This window comes from Macaca nemestrina, chromosome 5 (genome assembly GCF_043159975.1).
Source record: "Macaca nemestrina isolate mMacNem1 chromosome 5, mMacNem.hap1, whole genome shotgun sequence".
NCBI lineage: Eukaryota > Metazoa > Chordata > Mammalia > Primates > Cercopithecidae > Macaca > Macaca nemestrina.
Genome location: NC_092129.1, coordinates 20896879 through 20923697, shown reverse-complemented (window position 1 = coordinate 20923697; position 26819 = coordinate 20896879). Strand labels below are relative to the sequence as shown.

The 26819-nt window shown below is 37.7% G+C and overlaps 1 protein-coding gene and 1 long non-coding RNA gene across 3 annotated transcripts; one reads left to right on the top strand and one right to left on the bottom strand.

The window, feature by feature from the left end:
* Positions 1 to 125: 125 nt before the first annotated feature.
* LOC112423809 (uncharacterized) lies at positions 126 to 18873 on the bottom strand. Of its 2 annotated transcripts, XR_011623313.1 has the most exons (5): positions 18735 to 18873; positions 16779 to 16837; positions 15840 to 15961; positions 12565 to 12673; positions 126 to 440 (listed from the first exon to the last, which is right to left on the bottom strand). It is a non-coding gene; the product is annotated as an uncharacterized lncRNA (long non-coding RNA). The 2 variants fall into 2 exon arrangements; XR_011623312.1 differs by lacking the exon at positions 12565 to 12673.
* Positions 18874 to 19060: 187 nt separating this feature from the next.
* LOC105465470 (TSPY like 4) lies at positions 19061 to 23120 on the top strand. Its single transcript, XM_011713914.3, has 2 exons — positions 19061 to 21143; positions 22661 to 23120. The coding sequence occupies exon 1, from the start codon at positions 19186 to 19188 to the stop codon at positions 20428 to 20430; it is 1245 nt and encodes a 414-aa protein (XP_011712216.1). The 5' UTR covers positions 19061 to 19185; the 3' UTR covers positions 20431 to 21143; positions 22661 to 23120.
* The last annotated feature ends 3699 nt before the right edge of the window (positions 23121 to 26819 follow it).

Here is a 26819-nt window from a genome sequence, read left to right as displayed (position 1 = left end):
GAATGAAATTGTTCATGTTAATTAAAAATTATGGAATCATTAAAGTCCTTAAAGGGACGCAATAGACCTTATCCCAAAGAGAAGAAAACGGCATGGTACGTTTGGTACCTTCCAAGGTAGTTTGCTTTAAAATGTTAGCAGTTGCAACTGCTTACTCAATCACTTTTTTCCATATAGCTTATGCAGCACCACCTCCCCTTCAGTTGCGCAAATCCTCCATTTCTATCTCCATAAATTACATTCTCAGGTTATTCAGGCTCTTCTTTTTATTAACTTGTATGAAGGGAGTACCTATCATATGTGATGTATTCCTCATTTTCATACTTTCTCATCTGTGAAAACTTCCGTTTTTTTCCTTCAGACTTCCTCACCACTCTCTTCTATCAGATCCTTCAAGGCCTGCCCTTGGTAATTCCTCTGCCTTTTAGTCTTTATATTCCCTGTAGAGGAGATAAATGTTTCTTTATGCACTTAGTGTACTTTGCAGCGACCTCTGTTCCAGAAAATAACACATAATTATTCATTACAGTGAATTCCACAAATAGAGAAAAAGAGTAAGAAGATAAAGTCCATTTCCTTCATTGGGGAACTGGGGAAGGACTGATAAAGAATCGACAGAGTGATACAGTAAAATAAAATACAGAGATTTATATTTTTATGTTTTTCACATGTTTACTCTTTTCCTCTCAGCAGTTTGGAAACTTTGTGAAAGTGGAGATGCAGTGTATTTTACATGGTTCATTGCATCTAGCATAATGTTTTTTCTTTTTTGAGATGGAGTCTCACTCTTGCCCAGGCTGGAGTGCAGTGGCAGGATCTGGGCTCACTGCAACTTCCGCCTCCCTAGTTAAAGCAGTTCTCCAGCTTCAGCCTCCCGAGTAGCTGGGACGACAGGCGCGTGCCACCATGCCTTGCTAATTTTTTGTATTTTTAGTAGAGATGGGGTTTCACCATGTTAGCCAGGATGGTCTCCATCTCCTGACCTCGTGATCCGCCCGCCTCAGGCTCCCAAAGTGCTGGGATTACAGGCGTGAGCCACCACGCCTGGCCCATCTAGTATAATGTTTTGCACACAGTTGTCAGCAGATAAATATTGAATGACAAAATAACTCAGATGGGGAAAAAGAACAAAATAACCTAGTGCTCAGAAAGACTTAGTGAGCAAATGGAAAAATGTCAAAAAGATTTGCAAAGGCATTCCTAAATAACAATATTTCCCCTTTTAGTCATTAGAAAAGGTCCAAACACTTGACATTTAATCTTTCACTTGCATTTTAACAGAGCACTACTTAATTTTGGCTCGCCTTTTATACACTTGGTACATTTTAAGTTGATTATACTGGAGATAGAAGGGGATTAGACTCTCGATGTGTGTTGTCCAATACCGTACCTTTAGCCACCAGTGGCTATTGAGCACTTGAAATGTGATTAGTCTGAATTGAGATCTATAAATAGAAAATTCACACTGGATTTTGAAGACTTAGTATGGAAAGAAAAATGTTAAAATATCTCAATTTTTTTCATATTGATTGCATGTTGAAATATTTTTGACATTGTGTTAAAATATATTGAAAAATTATCCTCATTTTGCCATTGTTTAATGTGGCTACTAGTAAATCTAAAATTACATAGGACAGCATGACTCTTGACTTCCTGAGGAATAACTGAAAGCATATAAAATATCTAAAAATTAAACATGTTAATACTTTCTCCTCCTGAAACTTCTTGTGACTAAGGGTTATCTTGCTAAAATTCAAGGCCAATGGGTAAAAAGAAGGTGAGTAAAATTTCTTTAATGAACTGTTCTTGAGTACTTCAGATGCATTGAATATTTTGCAAAATGTACTGTGCAACACTTTCTTGATATAGGTAGGGTAGATTTGGATGCCAAATCGACACAGTTATATTGTTTTAATTTTTAGTAACATTTAAGACCCATATATTCATATTTTCTAAAGTAAAATGCTCTTTTTTTTATTTTTTATTTTTTGAGACGGAGTTTTGCTCTTGTTGCCCAGGCTGGAGTGCAATGGCATGATCTCGGCACAAGGTGACCTTCCGGCTCACTGCAACCTCCACCTGCTGGGTTCAAGGGATTATCCTGCCTCAGCCTCCCCAGTAACTGGGATTATAGGCATGCGCCACCATGCCCGGCTAATTTTGTGTTTTTAGTAGAGATGGGGTTTCTCCATGTTGGTCAGGCTGGTCTCAAACTCCCGACCTCAGGTGATGCGCCTGCCTTGGCCTCCCAAAGTGCTGGGATTACAGGTGTGAGCCACCGTACCCGACCAAATGCTCTATTTTTAGTTTACAAATGTACATGATGTTCAGAAAATATTTTCAGTTGTATTTTAACAGTTGGCTAGCAACAGAAAAGGAAAATATCTGAGTCTAGCTCTGCATTAAGTCGGTTCAATTAATGTGTACTACTTGAAGAAGCATACTTTTTGAAAATTAGTGGTCTGTAATTGTAATCTTGCAGTAGTTGTTTATTGAATACTAGCATAAGTAAGGATTGAATGGGATAATAAAGGTTGTCTTTGCCCTTGAGGAACTCAGACTCATTGAGGGGGGTACCATTCCTTGAATGTTTCCTCTTTTTCTCCAGCAAATATACACATTCAAAACATCAACAAGCAAACTCAGAGAGGACCAGCCTGGCTGAGAGGAGTTGACCATCCCCCTCAGGACTGACTTCCTTTCCTTCAACATTATTATATAATTAAAATCCTAGACTATATAGAAGTGACAGGTATGCTCTCTCTGCATTTATTATTATGGGAGGTGTTTTACTTGGAAGCAGTACTTCCTCCATGTTAAGTGCTTTAAGCTCTGAAGGGCCATCTTAATCCATCCCTCTGACCTCAGAGGTTGTCAAGACCTATAGAAGAGTTTCTATCAAGCCACATTAGGAAAAATGTGGATGTCTACTTTTTGGCTTCACTTTTTTTAGGATTTGTATTTAAGGTAATTTCTTTGAGAACAGGTAAAAGGAAACGGTTTAATTAAAAAGGAAAGGGTTATTCAGACAAGCTACTAATTTTTGTGAATACCTACATGTATTATATATGACCTGATGGGCAGAGAAGGCATACTAGCTGTAAATTAGGATTAAATCCCGGTTTTATAATTACCACATATGGCGTTTGCCAAAATAAACTACTCTGAGTCTTGGTTTCCTTATCCATAATGTAGGGTTAATAAAACTTGCAGTATAAGCTAATGTTTTAGGATGCATTTGGAGACTGCATTATAAGGTTACAGAGAGGATAACAACAGAAACATTTGAGAGCTGACTTTGTGCCTGACACTGTGCTAAGAGATTTCAAGTATTAATATAATAAAGAGGTTAGACAAACAGCAAGCATCATGTCTAGCATATAATATGCAATCAATTAAAATTTCCATTTATCTTCCTCTCAGTTTTAATTTCTCATTTAATTTACTTTCAGACAAATAGTCATGTAGCTTCATGGTTCTCAAACCTGGCTGATCATTTTATATATAGCTTTGAACTTTCAAAAAATACTGATGCCCAGACTGTACTCCAAACCAATTAAATTACAGCCTCAGGTGCAGCCGAGTTTGAGAATCATGGATTACCTTTTCTTGAACTCCTTAAGTTAGGGAATACATACTGCCTTCCTAGTTTTGTCAAATTGACTCCAATTTGCCAACTTATAAGCATCCAGCTATTGCAAAGAGCCTGGTATATCGTGGAGTTTCAGGATATCTATTTCATAGTTTTCCCCCTGTGGTCTTGCAGAATGGAATTAACCTGAATTCAGCAAAAGAGCTCTTTAAAACTCCTAACAGCAGGTGTCATCTTTGAAATTCCCTTGTCAGAAAAGGAAATGATTTCTTAGTGATATGCTTGACTTCTGTTGATCACTATTTGCTCTTTTAAAGTGTCCAAGGATGTTTTAATAGATAATTGGTATTTGTTGTTTTCTTTATTAAAGTATAATCTACATGTAGCACAAGAATGGCCATAGCAGTTTTATTCATAACAGCCCCAAACTAGCAACAGCCCAAATGTTCACCAACAAGCAAGTGAATGGACAAATTATGGTGTGTTCATACAATGGAACACCACTCGACAATAAAGAGGAACAACCTATTGATTATCAACATGGATGAATCCCAGAGACATGTTAAGTGAAAGATGTCAAAGGAGTATATATTATATGATTCCATGCATATGAAGTTTACTAGCATAGAAAACTTTTCTATGGTGTTTCTAGAAATCCCAGGGATGGTAGCCTCAAGGTTGAGGGGAGTAACGGTAAATTTTGAGCACATTTGCAGGGGTAATAGTGCTCTATATCTTGAGTTGGGTGATAACACAGATGTATCCACTTTTCAAAACTTGACCAATTATACATTTTAAGATTTATGTATTTTAGTGTAAGTAAATTATACCTCAATAAATAGATTTTAAAATATCGTTGAGAGTTTAAAAAATGGAACTTCATTTGCCCATCTCCAGTCTTTTGGCTTCTCTTCCTCTGTGGTAAAAATTGCTGACTCTACTTGCAAGATCTTATTTGTAAGTTCTTACTGTTGCATGATTTTATTTATAATTCTAATAATGAAATTACTTTTTAAAAACTTATTTCTCTTTCAATTCCAGGCCAAAATTGATCTTTCTCAAGATTCTCTTAGTTTACAAACTGAGGTCTGTCATCCTCTGGTCATTGAAGTGAAGTCTGCTAAGGACATGTCCTGTAAACAGGATTGACATTCCCTGGGGCCCTCTCAAGAATCTCTCTGAGCTTCCCTTTCCATTTATGACCATTTAGATGCTTACAAGATGCTTTTCTCTGACTTCTTCAGCTCCAACTGCTCCTTTCCATTACCCTAAAGCTGTGGATCACAAAGTGTTCTCCAGACCAGCAGTATATGCACCACTTGGATCTTATTAGAAATGCAGGTTTTCGAACCCCACCCATGACCTACTGAAACAGAACTCTGAAGGTGAGGCCTAGAAACCAGGTTTTAACCAATGTGCCAAGTGATTCTAATGCTTGCTATCAATCATTTGGGAACCATTGCCCTAAACTCAGTTGCTGCTTCTGCTTCATCTCCTGTTGAGTCAATTTCCTGAATTGTTTCCATTATAAAAACAAAGCAAAACAAGACATTTACCTATATTATTAATCACAAATAAGTTCCCTACCCTGTGGGGTCACAATTTGGGCTTTGGATATCTAATTCTGCATCAAGTACATATCTCTGTCTTCATGATCTCAACAAATTATTAGATATATCAGTAACTTCCATATATGCTCTCATTTTGTAGTTTCAGTGTCACTATTTCCATTTAATGGATAGGGAAATAGGGGCTCAGGAAAGAGAAGTGTATTATCCAAGACAAAAGTAACATGGGCTGCATTCAATTAGGGCTTCTCATTTCCAGCTAAGACACCTTGCACCATAATAAAGCAGCCTGTAACTAAATTTGCCATAAAAATATATCTAAAATCTTAATTAAGTTTGAATAGCTTGGTCTTAGTTGAAAGTTATTTCTAATTCATTCACAAGTAGCTTTTAAAAGGGATATGTTTATGTTAAACAATAGGTCTCCAAATCCTATCAGATAACTGTATCCTGTCTTTAAAAATGTAATTTCTGATATCTACTGCCTGAATTAAATTGCTTTGTTGTACTTTCCCTCAGAGAAATAGAATGGACCAAAGCAGTTCAAATATTTTAATATTTCTCTGGAGTTTGGCTGCTGCGATGTAAACAACTATTGATATCACTAATAAATAAATAATGTATATTTATTGAGGTTTAGTCAATAGAGCGATTATTTATAAGAGGCATGTAGTACTTAATTATCATCCTCTTCACCAAACGCCAACTTAACTTTGGACAATACAATTAAGAGTTGTGTTCAGATGACTTTAAAAACAGGTGCATGGTACATGTTCTTGTTGTTAACCATTTTATTTAATGGCCAAACTTCTTTTGGGTCAGTTTTGATAACTCCTCTCCAATTTCATCAACAATGAGGGAAATGTAATTTCAAGGCAAGCATTGAGCACTAAGTATATTAGGCAAGAGTGGGCTTGTTTATTTAAGGCCTTACAGCTCCCAGAAATAGAATGTTTACAAGGTGTAATCACCTTATATTTCAGGACCCTGTTTTTCCAGAATTGTTTTCTTTTCCCAGAAAATTTTTACTCTCTATTTATTTGTATTTAGCTGTTCTTTACTAAAGTATAGCTCTATCATAGCAGAAGATTGTGCCTTCTTCATCTCTGTATCTTACATTTCTTAGCATGGTAGATGTTCAATTGGAATGTGATTTCAGAGAGTGCCTGTGTTCCAGTCTTGATCCAATATTGATGAACTTAATGTGTTAATCTATTATAAGCAAAGATTTTCAGGTCAAACTTGGTTTGAAATACAGACTGTATGTTCCTCACAGAAAATATGACTTTGAACAACCAAGTCTGCTTAAAGTCAGCTATTAAAAGTATATATTTGATGCAGCTAGTTTTTTCTTAAGATATTTTATAAAGTCTTTAAAGTGATACGTGGAAGAATGTAGTAAAGCACTTTAGTTAGAGCAAAAAGGATTGTTTTCCCTATTAGCCCAAAATACCATATGCCTAGAATCATTAGGAATTAACTGCAACATAGTGGACAAACATTATTACTATGTGCCAGTGTTTCATGACTTCCTCAGATTATTCAAATGGTATCCTACTTGGTCCAATTCAACTCTTCTTTTCTTCCACAAACCTTTCACTTATTTTACATAGATGACTTTTGTTTCTGAACTGAACTTTTATACAATTACAGTTTCATAATAGAATTTGACATTGATTTTATACTGCCTACAATATTGTTTATTTCTTAGCATAAAAATAATAAAAATGAGCAAGTCAGCTTCTATTTATTGAAAGCATACTGTGAAAAACACTTCATATATATCTCATTTCACCTTCAAAATTCTGTAAGTTGTTTTATTATATTCATTTTGTATAGGAGTAAATTGTGGCTTAGAGAGGTGAAGTGACTTGCCCAAATTAAACAGCTAGTAACAGAACTGGGACTTGAAGTCAGATCTGTTTGATTTCAAAGGGTGCATCTTTAACCAGCATACAAAGGTGTGGGGTCATTCAGGTCAGGGCCTTTGTCTCTGGTTTCTCTTAAGACTGGTGAAAAAGCAGGAGCATATGAGTTTTTTTTTTTTTTTCTTTTTTTTCAAAGTATTATCACAGGCAGTGATCACAACTAGATAATTAGCCTGATTAAATGTTAATTTTTTAACAGTGATAGCCTAAATAGAGATTGTGATTCCACTGTAATAATACACAGAGTACCAAATGTATGTTGAGAAACTATGCAACAGTCATTTTATTGAAATATGATCTATTTTTGCCAAGCTGATCTATATTAGCTTAAACTTGAACTTTGAAGGCAGACAAAACAGAATCATATTATCATCCTAAAGACTACTTCCTCCCTCTAGTGACCGGGAATGGGAATATCATAGCTACAGGCATTTAGAAAACTTGATTCTCAATGTATATGCATACCTCCCTCTAGGGGGTATTTGGGAAATTTCCAGGAGTAATTTTGGTTATTACGATGAATAGGGCTGCGGCTGGTATTCATTAAGGGCGTTAGGGATGCTAGACATCGTGAATGTGAGGGATAGTACCCTATATAAAATAATTTTCCAGCTCAAAACATTCATGTAGATGAAAAATTCATTATTTTTTAAGTCTAGAATATAGCAGTTCAGTCATGTTTCACTTAACAATGAGGATACATTCTGAGAAATGTGTCGTTAGGCAATTTCGTCATTGTGTGAACATCATACAGTATACTTACACAAACCTAAATGCTATAGCCTACTACACATGTAGGCTCTATGGTATAGCCTATTGCTCCTAGGCTACAAGCCTGTGCAGCATATTACTGTACTGAATTCTATAAGCAATAGGAACACAATGGCAAGTATTTGTGTAACTAAACATATCTAAACATAGAAAAACTACTGTAAAAAGATAGCATAAAAGATTTTAAAATGGTATACCTGTATAGGACACTTACCATGAATGGAGCCTGCAGGACTAGAAGTTGATCTGGGTGAGTCAGTGAGTGAATGGTAAGCGCATGTGAAGGTCCAGGACATTACTGTACACTACTTGATACGGTTTGGCTGTATATCCCCACCCAAATCTCATCTCAAATTGTAATCCTCATGTGTCAGAGGGGCCTGGTGGGAGGTGATTGAATCATGGGGGCAGACTTCCCCTTTACAGTTCTTTTGATAGTGAGTTCTCATGAGATCTGGGGGTTTAAAAGTGTGTGGCTTGCTCGCTCTCTCTCCTTCTGTCTCTCATGCTTTGTTATGGTAAGATGTGCCTTACTTCCCCTTCACCTTCTGTCTTGATTGTAACTTTCCTGAGGGCTCCCCAGGCATGCGGAACTGTCAGTCAATTAAACCTCTTTTCTTTATAAATTACCCAGTCTCAGGTAGTTCTTTATAGCAGCGTGAAAATGGACTAATATGCTACTGTACATTTTATAAGCATTGTACACTTTGGGACACTAAATTTATAAAAAAAATTTTTTCTCCAATAATAAACCTTAGCTTACTGTAAATTTTTACTTTATAATGTTTTAACTTTTTAAAACTTTTTTACTCTTTTATAATACCATTTAGCTTAGAACACAAATATTGTACAGCTGTACAAAAATATTTATATCTTTATAAGCTTTTTCTAATTTTTCTTTTTTTTAACTTTTTAAACTTTTTTGTTTAAAATGAAGACAAAAACACACCCATTAGCCTAGGCACACCCAGGCTCAGGATTATCAATATCACTGTCTTCTACCTCAACATCTTGTCCCAATAGAAGGTCTTCAGAGGCAATAACACACAGAGTTTTCATCTTCTGTGATAAAAATGCCTTATTCTGGAATACCGCCTGAAGGATCTGCCTGAGGCTATTTTATAGTTAAGTTTTCTTTTTAATAAGTAGAAAAAATATACTTTACAATAACATATAGTAAATACATAAGCCAGTAACATAGTTGTTTATGTTTTATCAAGTATTATGTACTGTACCTAATTGTATGTGCTATACTTTTATATGATTAGCAGTGTAGTAGGTTTGTTTATAACGGCATTACCACCAATGCATGAGTAATGAGTTATACTATGACATTGTGAGGGCTACAACATTACTCAGGCTATGATGACACTAAGCAACAGGAAATTTTCAGCTCCATCATAATTTCACTGTTGGATATGTGATCCGTCATTTGCTGAAATATCATTATGTGGCACATGAATATTTCACATATGAAAACGAAAAATTTGCACTTTTTAGATATGTGTTGTATTTTTACAAGTGATTTATTTCATCTGCTCTCAAAGTATTGAATGTAAGATAAGCCATTAGTAAACACTAAGAAAGAGAAAGAAAAAGAAAGAAAAGAACTTTCAGTTAAACTGTGACACATAGCTTTCTAATTCTTAGGATTTTTATTGCATACATATTGAAAGACCTTTTGATTTTAAAAATGTAGTTTTAAAAATATATATATCACTCATAGGTATATATACAAAGTAAATTATCAGTGAAATAAACTAGTTTCACTATAAACTAGTTTCACTATTCTAGTTATTTTCCCATTTATAATAGTAATCAATTTCTATTCAAAATTCTTGAATAATTTTGATGATGACAATATATCTTAGTAGAATGTTCTAGTACTAATAACAGTATGCTTCTGGGATTTTTTCCCCCTAAGCCTCCAGTACTCATTCTGCAAGTTTTGGTACTGGCACTTTCTTGATCTTACCAGAAGATATCAACATAATATTTTCAGGGAACAAATAAGACTGATTTTCCTTCCTCGAATGGCTCTTAAAGAGTTTACTGATTGATTTTCCTTCCTCGAATGGCTCTTAAAGGGTTTACTGATTGAAACGTCAAGAGGTTGCAGTTGTCCAATCATGTCGGCAAGACTAATAGCCAAGTTCACACCTCCTGGATGACTAGTATGCCATGACTGCTGTTCTGCTGGTAGCAGTTGTAAGACACCATTGATTATATCATGGATAGTCATTTCAGAGACGTTAAAATGTGGAAGAAGAAACTGGGTTAAAAAGGGAGAAAGCTGGGAACCCTGCATGGGGCTACTGCATACCAGGACTCATTCCTGATTTCCACTGGCTCCAGGGGAATGGGTGAGTTGAACTGGCAAGGAGCAACCTACTCTCACGCAGCCTCTGGAACCCTGGCAGAAGGGAACCCCTTGACCACCACGGACACTCAAGTTGGCAGAGAGAGCTATTTAGAGAAGGGTTAGGGGCAGCAAGTCGGCTGATGCAGAACCCAGAGGGTTTGATGTGGGAGCATCTGTAGCAGAGTACAACCAGGGATATCCCCTTTAGGCTCGACTTGCTCCCATAGGAGATGTTAACCCTAGAGGAACTGTCAGATCTGAACTCTGCAGAGTGGTCTTGCCTGTCAGACAGGGCAGGTCTGACCTGAGCACCCCTTGATTTGCTGGCCTCTCCTGGGGCCCCAGCCTGGCTACTCCTGCTTGCAGAGTGGTCTCGGGTTCCCTGGGGGCCCATACCATACCTTCTGTGCTGGCGGACCATGCTTAACCAGCAGAGAGCTCCAGTGGGGTGGCCACTACAGCCATGTGCCAGCCTGCATGCTGTCTCCTCATACTGCAGCTTCCCCTGGGCTCACAGCAACTCCCCACATTGCTTTGCTAGCATGTCTGTATGGGCAGATTTTGCTTTCATTGCCCCCCAGGCATGTGGGAGTGCTGTTTACTCCCCTCCCCCTGATGACTACCATTGTAGACAGAGCCTTGGTGGGCACAGAGTCATAACAAAAAATCTCCTGAACCCAGCAAAATCAAATTAGAAATCAAGACAAATAAATTCACTCAAAACCATACAATTACATGGAAATTGAATAACTGCTCCTGAATGACTTTTGAGTAAATAATGAAATTAAGGCAGAAATCAAGAAGTTCTTTGAAACTAATCAGAATAAAGATACAACATACCAGAATCTCTGGGACACAGCTAAGGCAATGTTAAGAAGGAAATTTATAGCACTAAATTCCCACATCAAAAAGTTAGAAAGATTTTAAGTTAAAAGCCTAATTATCACAAGTAAAATAAATAGAGAACCAGGAGCAAACAAATCATAAGCATGCAAAAGACAAGAAATAACCAAAATCAGTGCTGAACTGAAGGAGATTTAGACACAAAAAGACATTTCAAAGATCAACAAATCCAGGAGCTGGTTTTCTGAGAACATTAATAAAACAGACCATTAGCTAGACAAATAGAGACAAAAAGATAGAAGATTCAAATAAACACAATCAGAAGTGACAAGGAGGATATTAGCACTGACCCTACAGAAATACAAACAACCATCAGAGAATATTATGAACACCTCTATGCTCATAAAGTAGAAAATCTAGAAGAAATGGATAAATTCCTGGATACATACAACCTCCTAAGACTTAACTAGGAAGAAATTGAATCCAAGAACAGACCAATAGTGAGTTCTGAAATTTAATCAGTAATAAAAAGCCTACCAACCAAAAAAACGCAAAAAACAAAAAAACCCAGAACCAGAGAGATTTACAGCTGAATTCTACCAGATGTACAAAGAAGAACTAGTATCATTCCTACTGAAACTATTCAAAAAAAAAAAAAAAAAAAAAAAGAAAAAAAAAAAAAAAAGGAGGGAATCCTCCCTAATTTATTCTATGAGGTCAACATCATCCTGATACCAAAACCTGGCAGAGATACAACAAAAAAAGAAAATTTCAGGTCAATATCTTTGCTGAACATCAATGCAAAAGTTCTCCACAAACTACTAGCAAACCAAATCCAGGAGCACATCAAAAAGCTTATCTACCATGATCAAAACGGCTTTATCCTTGGGATGTAAGGTTGGTTTAACAAACACAAATCAATGATGTGATTCATCACATAAACAGAACTGAAGACAAAAACCATATGATTATATCAATAGATGCAGAAAAGGCCTTCAATAAAATTCAACACTCCTTTCATGTTAAAAACTCTCAATAAAGTAAGTATTGAAGGAACATACCTCAAAATAACAAGAGTTATCTATGACAAACCCACAGTCAACATCATAATGAATAGGCAAAAGCTGGACACATTCTTCTGGAAAAGCAGCACAACACAAGGATGCTCACTCTCTCCACTCCTATTCAACACAGCATTGGAAGTCCTGGCCAGGGCAATCAGGCAAGAGAAAGAAATAAAGTACATCCAAATAGGAAGAGAGGAAGTCAAATGATCCTGCTTTGCAGACTACATGATCCTGTATCTAGAAAACCCTATAGTCTCAGCCCAAAAGCTCCTTAAGCTGATAATGTCAGCAAAGTCTCAGGATACAAAATCAATGTGTAAATATCACTAGCATTCCTACACACCAAAAACAGTCAAGCTGAGGGCCAAATCAGGAAGGAAATCCCATTCACAATAGCCACAAAAATAAATAAATAAATAAATAAATAAAGTACCTCGGGAGGCTGAGGCAGGAGAATGGCGTGAACCCGGGAGGCAGAGCTTGCAGTGAGCCGATGTTGCGCCACTGCACTCCAGCCTGGGCAACAGAGCGAGACTCCATCTCTAAATAAATAAATAAATAAATAAATAAATAAATAAGCATCTAGGAATACACCTAACCACGGAGGTTCAAGTTCTCTACAAGGAGAATGACAAAACACTGCTCAAAGAAATCAGAGATGAAATAAAGGAAAAACATTACACACTCATGAGTAGGAAGAATCAATATTGTTATAATGGCCCTACTGCCCAAAGCAGTTTATAGATTCAATGCTATTCCTATTAAACTACCATTGACATTCTTCACAGAACTAGAAGAAACTATTTTAAAACTCAAATGGAAGTCAAAAGAGCCCAAATACACAAGGAAATCCTAAACAAAAAGAACAAATATCGAGGTATCACACTACCCAACTTCAAACAATAATACAGGGCTACAGTAACCAAAACAGCATGGGACTGATACAAACACAGACACGTAGACCAATGGAACATAATACAGAACTCAGAAATAAGACTGCATACCTACAGGTATCTGATCTTCAACAAACCTGACAAAAACAAACAATGACGAAAGGATTCCCTATTCAATAGATGGTACTGGGATAACTGGCTAATCATATGCAAAAGATTGAAACTGGACCCCTTCCTTATACTATATACAAAAATTAAATCACGATGAATTAAAGACTTAAATGTAAAACCCAAAACTATAAAAACCCTGGAAGACAACCTAGGCAATACCATTCTGGACATAGGAATGGACAGAGATTTCATGACAGAGACACCAAAAACAATTGCAACAAAAGCAAAAATTGACAAATGGTATCTAATTAAATGAAAGAGCTTCTGCCCAGCAAATAAAACCATCAACAGAGTGAAAAGACAATCTACAGAATGGGAGAAAATGTTTTCAAACTATGCATGTGACAAAAGTCTAATATCCAGCATCTATAAAGAACTTAAATTCACAAGAAAAAACAACTCTATTAAAAAGTGGGCAAAGGACATGGACAGACACTTCTTAAAAAGACATACATGCAGCCAATATTCATATAAAAAAAAAACTCAACATCACTGATTATTAGAGAAATGCAAAGCAAAACCACAATGAGATACTATCTCATACCAGTCAGAATGGCTATTATTAAAAAGTAAAAAAATAACAGATGCTGGCGAGGTTGTGGAAAAAAAGTAATGCTTATACACTGTTGGTGAGAGTACAAATTAGTTCATTTATTGTGGAAGATAGTGTGGTGATTCTTCAGAGACCTCAAAACAGATATATTGTTTGGTCAAGCAATCCCATTAATAGGTATTTACTCAAAGGAATATAAATCGTTATATCATAAAGACACATGCATGTCTATATTCACTGCAGTGTTATTCACATAGCAAAGCCATGGAATCAACCTGAATGACCATCAATGATAGGCTAAAGAAAATGTGGTACATATACACCATAGAATACTATGCAGCCATACAAAAGAATGAGATCATGTCCTTTGCAGGAACATGGATGGAGCTGTAGACCATTATCCTTAGCAAACTAAAGCAGGAACAGGAAACCAAGTATCACATATTCTCTTACAGGTGGGGGCTAAATGATAAGAACACATGGATGAACAACACACACTGGGGTTTATCTAAGGGTGGAAGGTTGGGAGAGGGAGAAGATAATGAAAAATAACTCATAGGTACTAGGTTTAATATCTGGGTGATGAAATAATCTGTACAATAAACCCCAATGACATCTTTACCTATATATCCTGCACATATACCCATGAACTTAAAAGTTAAATAAAAAGAAATGTGGGGAAAAAAGGTGTGTCTTATAATCAAAGAGATATAAATGTGAATTGGGGAAATTCTGTCCTTTTCCTCCAGAACTTTATCATAAAGCTGCTCAAAATTTCAGAAAATCTATCTCAGAAAATCATTGCTGCTTATGTCTTTAGTACCTTACACCTATATCAAGTTGCATTAGTAGTTTCATACACTAGTGAGTCTACAGGTATAACCATCTAATTTATCATGCCATAAAGTGTTGGCATGTCAAAGCATTTATATTTTAAAATAGATATTTTAAAAATTACGTTCCTTTTATTTTTCCTTTAAATTACAGCTAAGTTATTATAATGACTTTAAAAAATGTGCATGTTGATATACAATATGAATTTCAAGAAAGGAAAACATGTTATAAAAAGAAATGTTATATCTAGCCAGGCCCGGTGGCTCACAGCTGTAATCCCAGCTCTTTGGGAGGCCAAGGCGGATCACCTGAGGTTGGGAGTTCGAGGCCAGCCTGGCCGATATGGTGAAATCCTGTCTCTACTAAAAAAAAAAAAAAAAAAAAAAAAAAATTATCCGGGCATGGTGGCAGGTGCCTGTAATCCTAGCTACTTGGGAGACTGAGGTGGGAGAATCACTTGAAACCAGGAGATGGATGTTGCAGCGAGCCAAGATCTTGCCACTGCACTCCAGCCTGGCCACGACAGAGTAAGACTCCATCTAAAAATAAAATCAAATAAAAATAAAAGTAAAAAATAAATGTTATATCTGATGAGTTGAGAACTATTAAGGTATTGAAACAGAGAATCATGAATTCTTGTTTCTCTTTAGTAACTGGGCACTTCCTCAACAATTGTCACTAATTTTATGGATGGGGCAGGCTATAGACTGAATGTCTTTGTCCTCCTCAAATTAATATATTGAAACCTAATCCCCAATGTGAGAGTATTTGGAGGTAGGGTCCTCTGGGAGGCAATCAGTGCCCTATAAAAGAGACCTCTGGTTAGAGCCCTATGAGATTAGTGCCATTATAAAAGAAACCCCAGAGAGATCCCTCACTCCTTTTTCCATGTGAGGACACAGCAAAACAAAACAAAACAAAACAAAACACAAAAACCAACAAACTATAGTCTAAGAACCAGGATGCAGGCCCTCACCAGACACCAAATCTGCTGGTGCCTTGATCTTGGAATTCCCAGCCTTCAGAACTGTGAGAAGTAAATTACTGTTTACAAGCCACCCACTCTATGGTATTTTGTTACAGCAGCCTGAATAGACTAAGACAGGTAAAGGAAAAGAAGATAAAGAAGAAAGTTCAACATTAAATTGGGATGGTCATGCAGTCTTATTTCTAAGAAGGTGGTTTTTCATGTTATAGGTTGTGTAAGGTTGCAGAATAGTATGGTGAATGAGTGCACAGGCTCTCTAGTCAGATTACCTCATTCAAATTGTGGCTCCACTACTTGCTGTGTAATCTTCGATAAACCACTTTATTTCTCATTGCCTCAATTCCTTCTGAGGCATAGTGAAGTGGAGGTCATAATATCACCTCACAGGGTCCTTGTAAAAATTAAATGAGATACACATTTAAGCGCATAAAAGTATATGGTATATAGAAAACACTAAATAAATGTAAGCTATAATGAACTAGAAATTATATCATTCTGAAAAAGAAACTGCTGGCCAAAGATGTAACAATAGGGGATATTTCACAAATTTTCCAATCTTTACTGTATACTTTAGTAAAGTCATTCCTGTTAGACTGTATTAATTTATGTTTGAACTTCCAGTAAATCTTTCCTCCTTGCAAATAAAAACTACCTCATGGATTTTCATGGCATTTTCTATCGTTATTTTTCCATAGAATCATAAGTCACTGATGTAGTTTTTTCTGTGTAGTAAGGTTTATTGCCAATTTCCAGTAGAATAGACTTTACTGTGTACAAAATATATATTATTCTAATATGCAAAAAATGTAAAATATAACTCATAGCTACAATTATATATCCACACACCTCAAAATGAAACACAAGGATAGTCACACTATTCATATTGGTAAAATCTTTCAAAATTTTTATTTAAATTTAAATTTTCACTTAAATATCAAGATTCATTAAAACGTTCTATGAGACAGTAACTGGGCTATACTATGGTAGATGCTACAGAAGCTGCTATGCAGTCATCATTATCTAGCTGGGATAAAATTGACCTTAATGAAACAACCAATAAAGTTAAAAAGTAGAGGATAAGTAACTACGGTCATTTGCTGTATAACATTTTGGTCAAAGATGAACTGCATATACAAGTGTGGGACCATAAAATTATAATACTCTATTTTTACTGTATCGTTCTTATGTTTAGATACAAAAATACTTACCATTATGTTACAAGTGCCTACAGTATTCAGTTCAGCAACATGCTGTTCAGGTTTGTAGCCTAGGAGCAATATGATATACTATTTAGCTTAGATGTGTAGTAGGCTATTGCAGTTAGGTTTGATAGATGTACTATATGATGTTCCCATAATGACAAAATCCCTGTCTTTAAGTGAAACATAACTGTACTAAGTTGGATGGTAAAAGTCATAAGGGCTATACAGAAATCAGAAAACTGTCAAAATGGCAAGTAATCAAGGAAGGAGGTAAAGTAATTAAAGTGGGAGGAGGCAGTTTGCCAATTAATATATATGTGACCACGGGCATGTTAACTTCTCTGTGCTCACTGGGTCTTTGTTTATAAAATCTAATGTATTTAAACTGCCTAGTACAATCTACATGAACTGAGTGTTAAAGAATGGCCAGGTGGTTATGAGTGAAAAATGATTCAGGTAACAGAGCTAATAAAAGCTGGAGATGGGAATGCTTTGAGTAGTAGAGATATAAATCTTTAAAAAATTTTGGCACACATAGAAAGAAAAATAAGTTCACATGTAATTTTATATTTTTCTATAAATTTATATAATAGCAAACTTCTTTTTTCCTCCTGCATGGAAAAGTAACTTTCATTCAGTATTCCCTGCTTCTCTTCAACTTGGCTCAGGTTATAATGGAAAAGAGTTACTCTTTCAACAGTGCAAAGATTCTTTGGAAAAGAAACAGAGCAGTGTCAATAATTCAAAGTCACAAAGTCAATTATAACACACTGTTTACTTGTTTACAAAGATGATACCTCAACAGATTGACTTCACCACACAAATAAAAAAAGAGCATTTATTAAGACAAAGAGGAAAGAGGGAGAGAAAAATAATTGCTCTCTGTTGTGTGAATCTTGTTTGCTATTTCTTATGGGATAACTGATTAGCTGGCAGGCAGTAAAGAGGTCATTCTGGACACATTGTCCTTGGTAGGCTGACTAGGCATACAAAAAACCCTGCAAGGTAGGCTGTTTCTCTGTATTATCTGCCAGTGACCTTCCATCAGTACTTTATCTTAGTTGAACCAGAGCTACACTCCTTCCCTCGCTAGAAGTCTTAGTATATATGCTGCATTCCTCTAAATCCTTTTTTTCTAAACCTGTACTTCTGAGTCTGTATTTGAAAGTGATCATAATCTGGGGTGCTCAAAATGGAGTTTCTTTTACAAAGAGTTATAATCATAACCGTTTATTCGAATATAAATGTAAGACATTAAACATAAATATGCAAAATTTACATTTCCCTTTGGTCTTGCATTTTTCCAAGGATTAACACCATTATTCTCACTCCAACAAACTAACATATTGTACTGGTAATCACTATCAAATGAATTGTAAGGGCTAACTGACTTGAACAGACAATAACTAACCTTACTTTTAAAGTAAATATTTTAAGAGACAATAGCATAGATGCCCCGGCACATAGCTGATTATTGCTCCTGTGCTGCAGTGAATTACCACATGAACACATTTTGGCAAAGATTTGTTAGCTTCACGTCTACAGGCATTATGAAGCAGGAAACACTTTTAGATTAAGATTGTAACCTGAGGAAAAGAACATATGCATCAGTTTAGAAATTAAAATCCCCTGAGATATTTCTTTCAGTACCGCTTAAAAGCCTCAATTTGTGCTCCTGTGCCAGTCACCTCTACGTAAGGAAAAACATTTTGCTACTCTTTATTAGTTAAAAGTGAAGAGGAAATATTGTCCACTTGCTTTGTAGATGTTGGCCAAATTATATAAACTTTAAAATCTGTAAGACAAATTGAAATATTCCTTTATTATGTCTTGTTAGGAGGAGAGAAGTTTGCCTTTCAGCTGCTCCTTAATTTTAAAAATAACACTAAACATAGTAACACTTCTCTTTAAAAATCAAACTCTGCTCATCTAAATTTTTTGGTAATAGCCAAGAATCCATACCTTAAAGAAGGAAAGCCTGTGAGTTTGTGAATCCACTTTCCTACTCACGAGAAGCCCTATGAACTGACTTGAATAGACAGTAACTAACCTTATTTTAAGAAACAATAGCTTAGGTGCCTTAGAAATTCATTCAGAGGCTTATAAATCCACATTAACACAGTTCTCACATGTTTGAGTCTGGTCTACATCCATTTACGTAAGTAAAACTCCCTTTCCAGATTGATGAAATTCTTTTTGTGACAAGAAGACAAAGGAATACAACGGATTGATAAGCGTAGTCACCGGCGCAGAGTTCTCGCGCGATGTTAGGACGCTACCGCTCTGACATCACCGGTTGCCATGGTAGCACCGCGGCGAGTAAAAGAGGGGTGGCGCTAGACGTTTCGGGCAGAGTGCGGCCGCTGCGGAGACAAGGAACTCTCCCTCTACCGCCAGTCTGACTTCTACCAAAATGAGCGGCCTGGATGGGGGCAACAAGCTCCCTCTCGCCCAAACCGGCGACCTGGCTGCTCCCGACCATGCCTCAGGAGATCCGGACCTAGACCAGTGCCAAGTGCTCCATGAAGAAACCGAGGCGACACAGGTGATGGCGAACACAGGTGGGGGCAGCCTGGAGACCGCTGCGGAGGGAGGTGCATCCCGGGATCCTGTTGACTGCGGCCCCGCGCTCCGCGTCCCAGTTGCCGGGAGTCGCGGCTGTGTGGCGACCAAAGCCGGGCAGGAGGATGCTCCACCTTCTACGAAAGGTCTGGAAGCAGCCTCTGCCTCCGAGGCTGCTGATAACAGCCAGAAAAATGGCTGTCAGCTTGGAGAGCCCCGTGGCCCTGCTGGGCAGAAGGCTCTAGAAGCCTGTGGCGCAGGGGGGTTGGGGTCTCAGATGATAGCCAGGAAGAAGGCCAAGGAAGTGACGACTAAAAAGTGCGCCATGTCAGCAGCGGTGGAAAAGGAGGGAGAAGCAGGGGCGGTGATGGAGGAAAAGAAGGTAGTGCAGAAGGGAAAAAAGGTGGCAGGAGGGGTGAAAGAGGAGACACGGCCCAGGGCCCCGAAGATCAATAACTGCATGGACTCGCTGGAGGCCATCGATCAAGAGTTGTCAAACGTAAATGCCCAGGCTGACAGGGCCTTCCTTCAGCTTGAGCGCAAGTTTGGCCGCATGCGAAGACTCCACATGCAGCGCAGAAGTTTCATTATCCAAAATATCCCAGGTTTCTGGGTCACTGCCTTTCGAAACCACCCCCAGCTGTCACCTATGATCAGTGGCCAAGATGAAGACATGCTGAGGTACATGATCAATTTGGAGGTGGAGGAGCTTAAACACCCCAGAGCAGGCTGCAAATTCAAGTTCATCTTTCAGGGCAACCCCTACTTCCGAAATGAGGGGCTCGTCAAGGAATATGAGCGCAGATCCTCCGGGCGAGTGGTGTCTCTTTCCACTCCAATCCGCTGGCACCGAGGCCAAGATCCCCAGGCTCATATCCACAGAAACCGGGAAGGGAACACTATCCCTAGTTTCTTCAACTGGTTTTCAGACCACAGCCTTCTAGAATTCGACAGAATTGCAGAGATTATCAAAGGAGAACTGTGGCCCAATCCCCTACAATACTACCTGATGGGTGAAGGGCCCCGTAGAGGAATTCGAGGCCCACCAAGGCAGCCAGTGGAGAGCGCCAGATCCTTCAGGTTCCAGTCTGGCTAATCTCTGTCCTGTGAGAAGCTTCTGCACAAGTTTCCTTACCACCTCCTCTTGGACCTATGCTTGGCCAACAGCATGCAGTCTTCTGTCTGCTTTCTCTTCATACTGCGGATTATCTTTTCCTTTGGTTCTTCTAAATCTTCAGTAATCAGTTGCAAGATTATTGGCTTACCTGCCCATGCCATTCTTCCTCTGGACCTTCATGCTTTTCTTCATTGTGTTAACATGTTTCAAGTGCATGGCCTTCTACGGCTTCTATGCCAAACATGATACTATAGATGTACTGTACCATACTGCCTTTCTTTGCATGGCTTGGACCCTGTCTGTGACCGTGGTCTTCTCCCAGTTTAAGTGGTTCTGTACCACAAAGAATCTTGATACATCTTCACAAATAACTACTGGGCTTCATACTTTATGCTGGCTGTGTACCTGATACCCATGTACTTATGGTAAGCTCTTTAGGTATTACCACTGCAAGACAAAACTGATATCTCAACCCAGCCATCAACCCAAATTGGACATTCCAGACTACCACCAACTGGATCCCAGCTGCCTTCCTGGGCTTGTGCCATCCACCCTACTGGTTATCTGGTAGAACAAGCTGGTGGCTGGTGGGTGACTGCTAGGCATGAATGAGGTAATAGATGAAAAGTGTTCTATGATATCACATTGGTGTTCCTGTACCTTTGGTTACTCTACATCATGACCAGCTACTGGTAAGTATGAAGCCTGTGCTATAGCCCAGCCCTACTTGCTCTCACCTTCTGGTTGAACTTTGCTTAGGCCACCATTGTCTGCCTTCAGGAACTATCTGTAGACGTAGCTCCCAGGGAGCTCACAGGAACACCCCCTACCACCAGGATGGGCAGTCATATGTGACAGTGCCCAAAGCAAGGCTGGAACGCAGTCCCTTCCAGCTTAGTCTTTCTGATTGCTAGCCAACAAACCATCCTTAATCTGAGCAACTTCTTTAGGCATTTCCTCTTTTCCCCGCCTGCTCCCACTCTGAACACGACAAAGTTGCCAGAGTTGGGGCATTGAGGAAGAGATATTTCTGGAATGTGAGACTTCTTATGCCTCTGTCTCTGTGTCTCTTTCTTTCTCTCCCTCCCCCTTCCCCTCTCCCTCCCATCCCTTCTTTTCTTCCCTTTCACTCTGAAGCAGTTTTAGCTTATGAACAGAAAACAAAACTGGCAAAGCAGACTTTTTGTTTAATTTGCTCTTTCCTTGATTGTGTTCAGAGAGGAAAGGTATGATTAAATGGGTTCCAGATCTCTTATTGCCCTTATTCCTCCACCCCACTTCCTTTAGCAAGGTCTGACAATTTCAAAGGGAGACCTATAGGTTGTTTAGTTATAGGCAGTGTTCTTTTAGGCAGGTTTTGACATCTTTATCTTTTACCCTATCCATTCTACCAAAACCTGTGTATTTCTTGAGCTTTTAGTTTGAGAAGCTGGAAAGAGAGAGAAGGGCCTTACAGTGATGGGTTCAGGACAGGTCCTGAACAGGATGTGAGCGAAGGCAACCAAAACTTAGCTTCACTCCACTTTTCTAAAGATGGAAATGCTTTTTCAGGCCTTGGACTGCTTGGAAATGACCCAAGGGTAGCATTTTGTAGGTCATTCTTCTCCTTTGTACTACTTTGTTCCTGCCCTGATGTCCCATGTGTCTTCATCCTACTGCCTGGCTTTCTTGGCCCTCATTTTTCAGCTTCTGCATTTCCTTCCCTGCTCCTAACAAATGAAGAAGCAGGCTGCAGCCTGCATTCTGGAAGATCTCCAGCCTCCTTGTAGGGGATAAGGGGAATTTTTCCCTTTCGATTTTGAAGGCTTTGACCTAAGCCCCTTTAGGGTTGAGGAGGTCTGAACACACACAGTGGAGAGGTTAGTCTAGGTTGGGAAACTGAGTAAGTCCAGAGCAGAAATGAGCCTGCTGTGGAGTGGGTTTGGAAAGGCCTACAGGAAAGACCCTGCAGGGTCAGGGGTGGGAGGGTAGGCCCCTGAGGTGCGCCCCAGGGAAGAGGAGCTGGTATTTAAATCGTATGCTTGGAGGAAGATTTTCCTTCAATTTTTCCTAAGTCCTTGAATTCACCAGTAGATTTTTGTAAACAAAACTGTAAGGGTGTTTCCTCTCGATTATCCTAGGAGTGACCTTTATATGTGTGGAAGATTAATGGTATATGCTCCTTATGTCACTGTTTTTGAGTAAAATCTATTTCCTTTCTCCGTTTCAGCCTATGACAAAATTGATGTTTACAGGCCTGCTTTTTGCTTATAATTGACAACATGTGCAAAAATACCAAATTTGTGTCCTGTGCAGTATGAAGACTTCAGTGAATATTCATTAATGTATTAGCTTGTTCTGCTCTCTGTTCATATATGGCTCTATTCTTAGAAATATAATTTGAATGTGATCTTTCAGTAGTCTGAATATTTTACAAATTGTTGCTATGTCTTGTGAAAATAACCTCAAAAAGAAAAATATGACTCTGTTGTCCTACTTGATACTTCTTGCCCTAGTAATGTACTTGACATTTATGTTCCTAAGCAGTGTAAGTACTAGTAGAATTTCTCTGTCAAACTCAATGATGATTATTAGTACTTTTGTCTTCTCCCATGTGCTTGAAGGAAAAACAAAGTGTCACTACTGTATTTCTTGTTTTCATCAAAAAATAAAAATAAATAAAAAATTCTGTTGTCTAGGTTAATTTAAGGTTGGGAAATCATTAAAGTTATCAAATGATACCAGTAACTATCATCCTGAAAGTTAAAAAAAAAAAAAAAAAAAGCAACAGCCACCAAACCTCCTAAGATTTTTCACTTGAAAAATGCTAAATAGAAGCCCAACTACAACTGCATACTCATGAGCATTATTTTTTCTATATAACAGTGCAGTTTTTGGTGGTAATTGAAGCACCATATAGTATCACTTAAAATACTGTTTTCAGTGGAAAACTTGTCTATGCAGCATCCTTGTTCATTACATTTATATTAACTGTGCCTTCCGAGGTCTAACTCTCAATAAGCTTAAGATAGACTTTTGGAAGAATTAATTATTGTGTATTCTGAGTGCTACTTACATTATTTTCTTACACCAGTGTGTGGCTTTAAAAAGAATACCAAGAAAACATGAAATAAAATGTCTAGAGACAAATGATATCAGGTATCACAACTTTAATTACCAGTAATGATAGTTTTGCTGTATAGCAGCAATGACATGAAGTTTTATTGGATAAATACCTCTGCATTCTCTGCAGTAAGGAGGGCTTTACGGATGCTGCAAAATCTGTGAAAATGAATTGCCAAGTATTTGTAGCCATCTAAGCAAAAATTTGACAAAAATGGCCCAAAATTTCTCATTTGAGTTAGAAACTTAATTAAACATACAGTTAGATAGATGCTGACTCCTGGTGCAATTGTTACTTGCAATTTCTTGCTGCAGTATTTTTTTCTAGGGCTGGAGAACTTTAAGTATTAGAGACCTAGGTTTTCTTTTGCAAGCTCTACATCCATCTTACTCCTAAATTCCCCTAACAATGTTCATCTTACCTTTTCAGTTCAGTGACTGATTTCTGCATTGTCAACCACCTGTTTCAAGCTTTATTATACATTTTCTGTGCCTGTTCTGGATGTAATCAGAAAATGTCATTTTCCCTACACTTGGCTTATTATCTGCTTTAGTCTAACCAATAGCATTCACTCTAATAGGCTGGCGCCACTTATTTGTTACAGATTAGCATGGTTTCTGTTCCGTTTAGTCTAATAAAATTAGTCATTAAGTTACTCAATTAGGCATCTTACAGGTTTCACTTACCAACCAATTGGTTCACTGCTATAGCCCTGCTCCATTTCTTTGTATTGCTTTTTCTTCCATAATTCTAGACCCCAATTATTCTTTATGTGGACCTCCAAACCTGTTAAGAGGTTCTCCCATCCTCTGGTCACCTAAAAAGTATTATCATTTTAGTCTTCTCAGGCGATAATCTCTGTGAGTAGTCGTGACACTGCATAATTTCCTGGTCCTCACACAACATTTCCTTGGGCTTCCATTTCTGGGCATTCAGCACAAGCCAGACACTTATAAAAGGCTTCTCTGACCTTCTTATCAGGCCCTTCTCCCCATTACTCCTGGTGCTGCTGCTTTGTCTCCAGCTAACTCAAGCGTCCTTAAAAGTTTTCGTCATTAACGAACAAAAACTAAAACTCTTACCTGTATTTTTAATTTTTGAGTTCCTGTCCTATAGAATCACAATTTAAGACCTGGATATTTGATCTTGTTTCAGTAACATATTCCCTGGCTTCACAATCTCCTCAAAAGATCTGAGGTATGTCAGGCACTTCGAAGTGCAGTCTCATATTACTTTGATAAACCTTGTAACAAATTTTATTCTTTCCATTTAAATAGTTGAGAAAACAGAGGTCCAGAAAGTGGAAGTAAACTGCCTAAGATGCAAGTCTCACTGCTGAGTTTTCTGATTTCAAGCTAGCATACCTTCCACACTATCACAGCTATGGTAGTAAATTTGGCATACAAATGTTAAACCCTATTGACATGAGTATTCAGGCCTCAGTTGAAGGTTATGTTTAATCATTCATGAACAGCCTTTGACAGGAGTACATTTTATCCCTTGATTTAATACAGGATTCCATACAGTTACAGATGAACACATTTGAATTTACTTACGTAATCTTGATGTTTGCTGCACATGAATGAAATTTAACAGTTTGTTCCCTTCATCAAAGGCATTGAACATTTAATGTACCAAAAAGACATTAAATGTTATACTCACGGAATTTAGCTGCTAAGCATTGTAAAGAACTGCTGACATTTCCGTTAAATTAAAAGAATATTTTTTAATTGATTAAACTTGGTGATTGCTTTTAACACATTTAGATAGTAGTTTATTCCTTTTCTTTATTAAACTTTGTTAAGCTTTATTAAACTTTGATCTTTACAAGGAAGTAACATGACCAAAGTACCAAAAAAAGTAAAACAAACTTGTTTTTTGAAAAGTCTGTGAACAGGTACGTGGTTCAAGAAAGTAATTGTCAAGCAGTCTATGTAGTTTTCTAGTTGTCATTGTAAGTAATGACCCAACTTCTCTATAGGCCCAGATATCCCATTTCCCACTAAGTTTACTCAAAGATGAGTTTTCATCACTCATTCTCCATTTTGGTTACTTCAGCAACTGAGGGAAATTTACCAAGCAGTCAAGGTGAACATTAACCCAGAATACGAAGAAAGAGTAGGCCTGCTTACTGATGACCTTGGTGTGTGTGGCTTCCAAGAAGAGCAAATTCATTATATACTTTAGGACTCCTATGATTCTTGGATCTCTATTTTACTCTCCTAGGTAGGTTTTATATTACAGATATTTAATATATTTGGCTAAATTATGAGTTACTTAAGAATAGAGACTGTGTCTTCACTTTTAATCCCTCTTATGTCCTAGAATGGCATTATTGCTAAATTGAAGTGTGGTTTTGGGCTGAGAATTTGCCCCAGTCTAGATTCAACATTGGAAGACATTATGTATCAAGTAATTAAAAGTGTGATTTTGAGGATCAAACCTGAGTTCATGTATTGCTCTCTTAGTAACAGTGTAACGTAGAGCAAGCATTGTATTTAATCACTCTGAATTTCAGTTTTCCCATCTGTACAATTTAATAATTACATGCATCTCATATGGTTGCTGTAGAGAGTAAACAAGACAACGTACATGAAGTAGCCTAGTGAGGAGTCAGCACTCATGACCACTATTTTACTGTTATTTCTGAGGATAGTTCTAGAGACCAACAAGAGACACCTTTCTGAATTCATTCCATGTGAACTGGACCATGCCCAGGGATTTTCAAGGATGGCCATACGACCATACTGGGTGAATTACTTGGTATGCTGTCATGGCTTTAACAAAAGCAGTCAAGTGTATTCCAGTCTTGCACCAATCTGGGAACCAACTGTTAGGATAGTCTTCTTGTGCTCAAGAGCCTGAAAAGATGTAAGGGACTGTTACTCCAACACCGAATATTTTAAAAAGCTATCCATGTATTTCTACCATTCAGTCAAGGTTACTATACCTAGAGAGGCAGTTTGATTTTCCACTTTATGCTGATTTGTTATATAAAATAATTATATAAATTTATTTTCATTCAAACCAGTTCGCTAAAAGTGTGTGTATTTAAAGTTATTTTTGGATATGAACATTGGTGGGGAAATAATACTTGATTTCAGTTTAGAGTTTAACAAACTCAGTTGAGTTTAGATTGCAATTCATGGTTCAGTTGAAGTTTTTACTACCTCAGTATTCCAAATACCAGATTCTGACAAAACATTTGGTCACTGAGTCATTCAGATCTTTCCTCTGCTGATGCGATGAACAGTGGCCAGCAAAG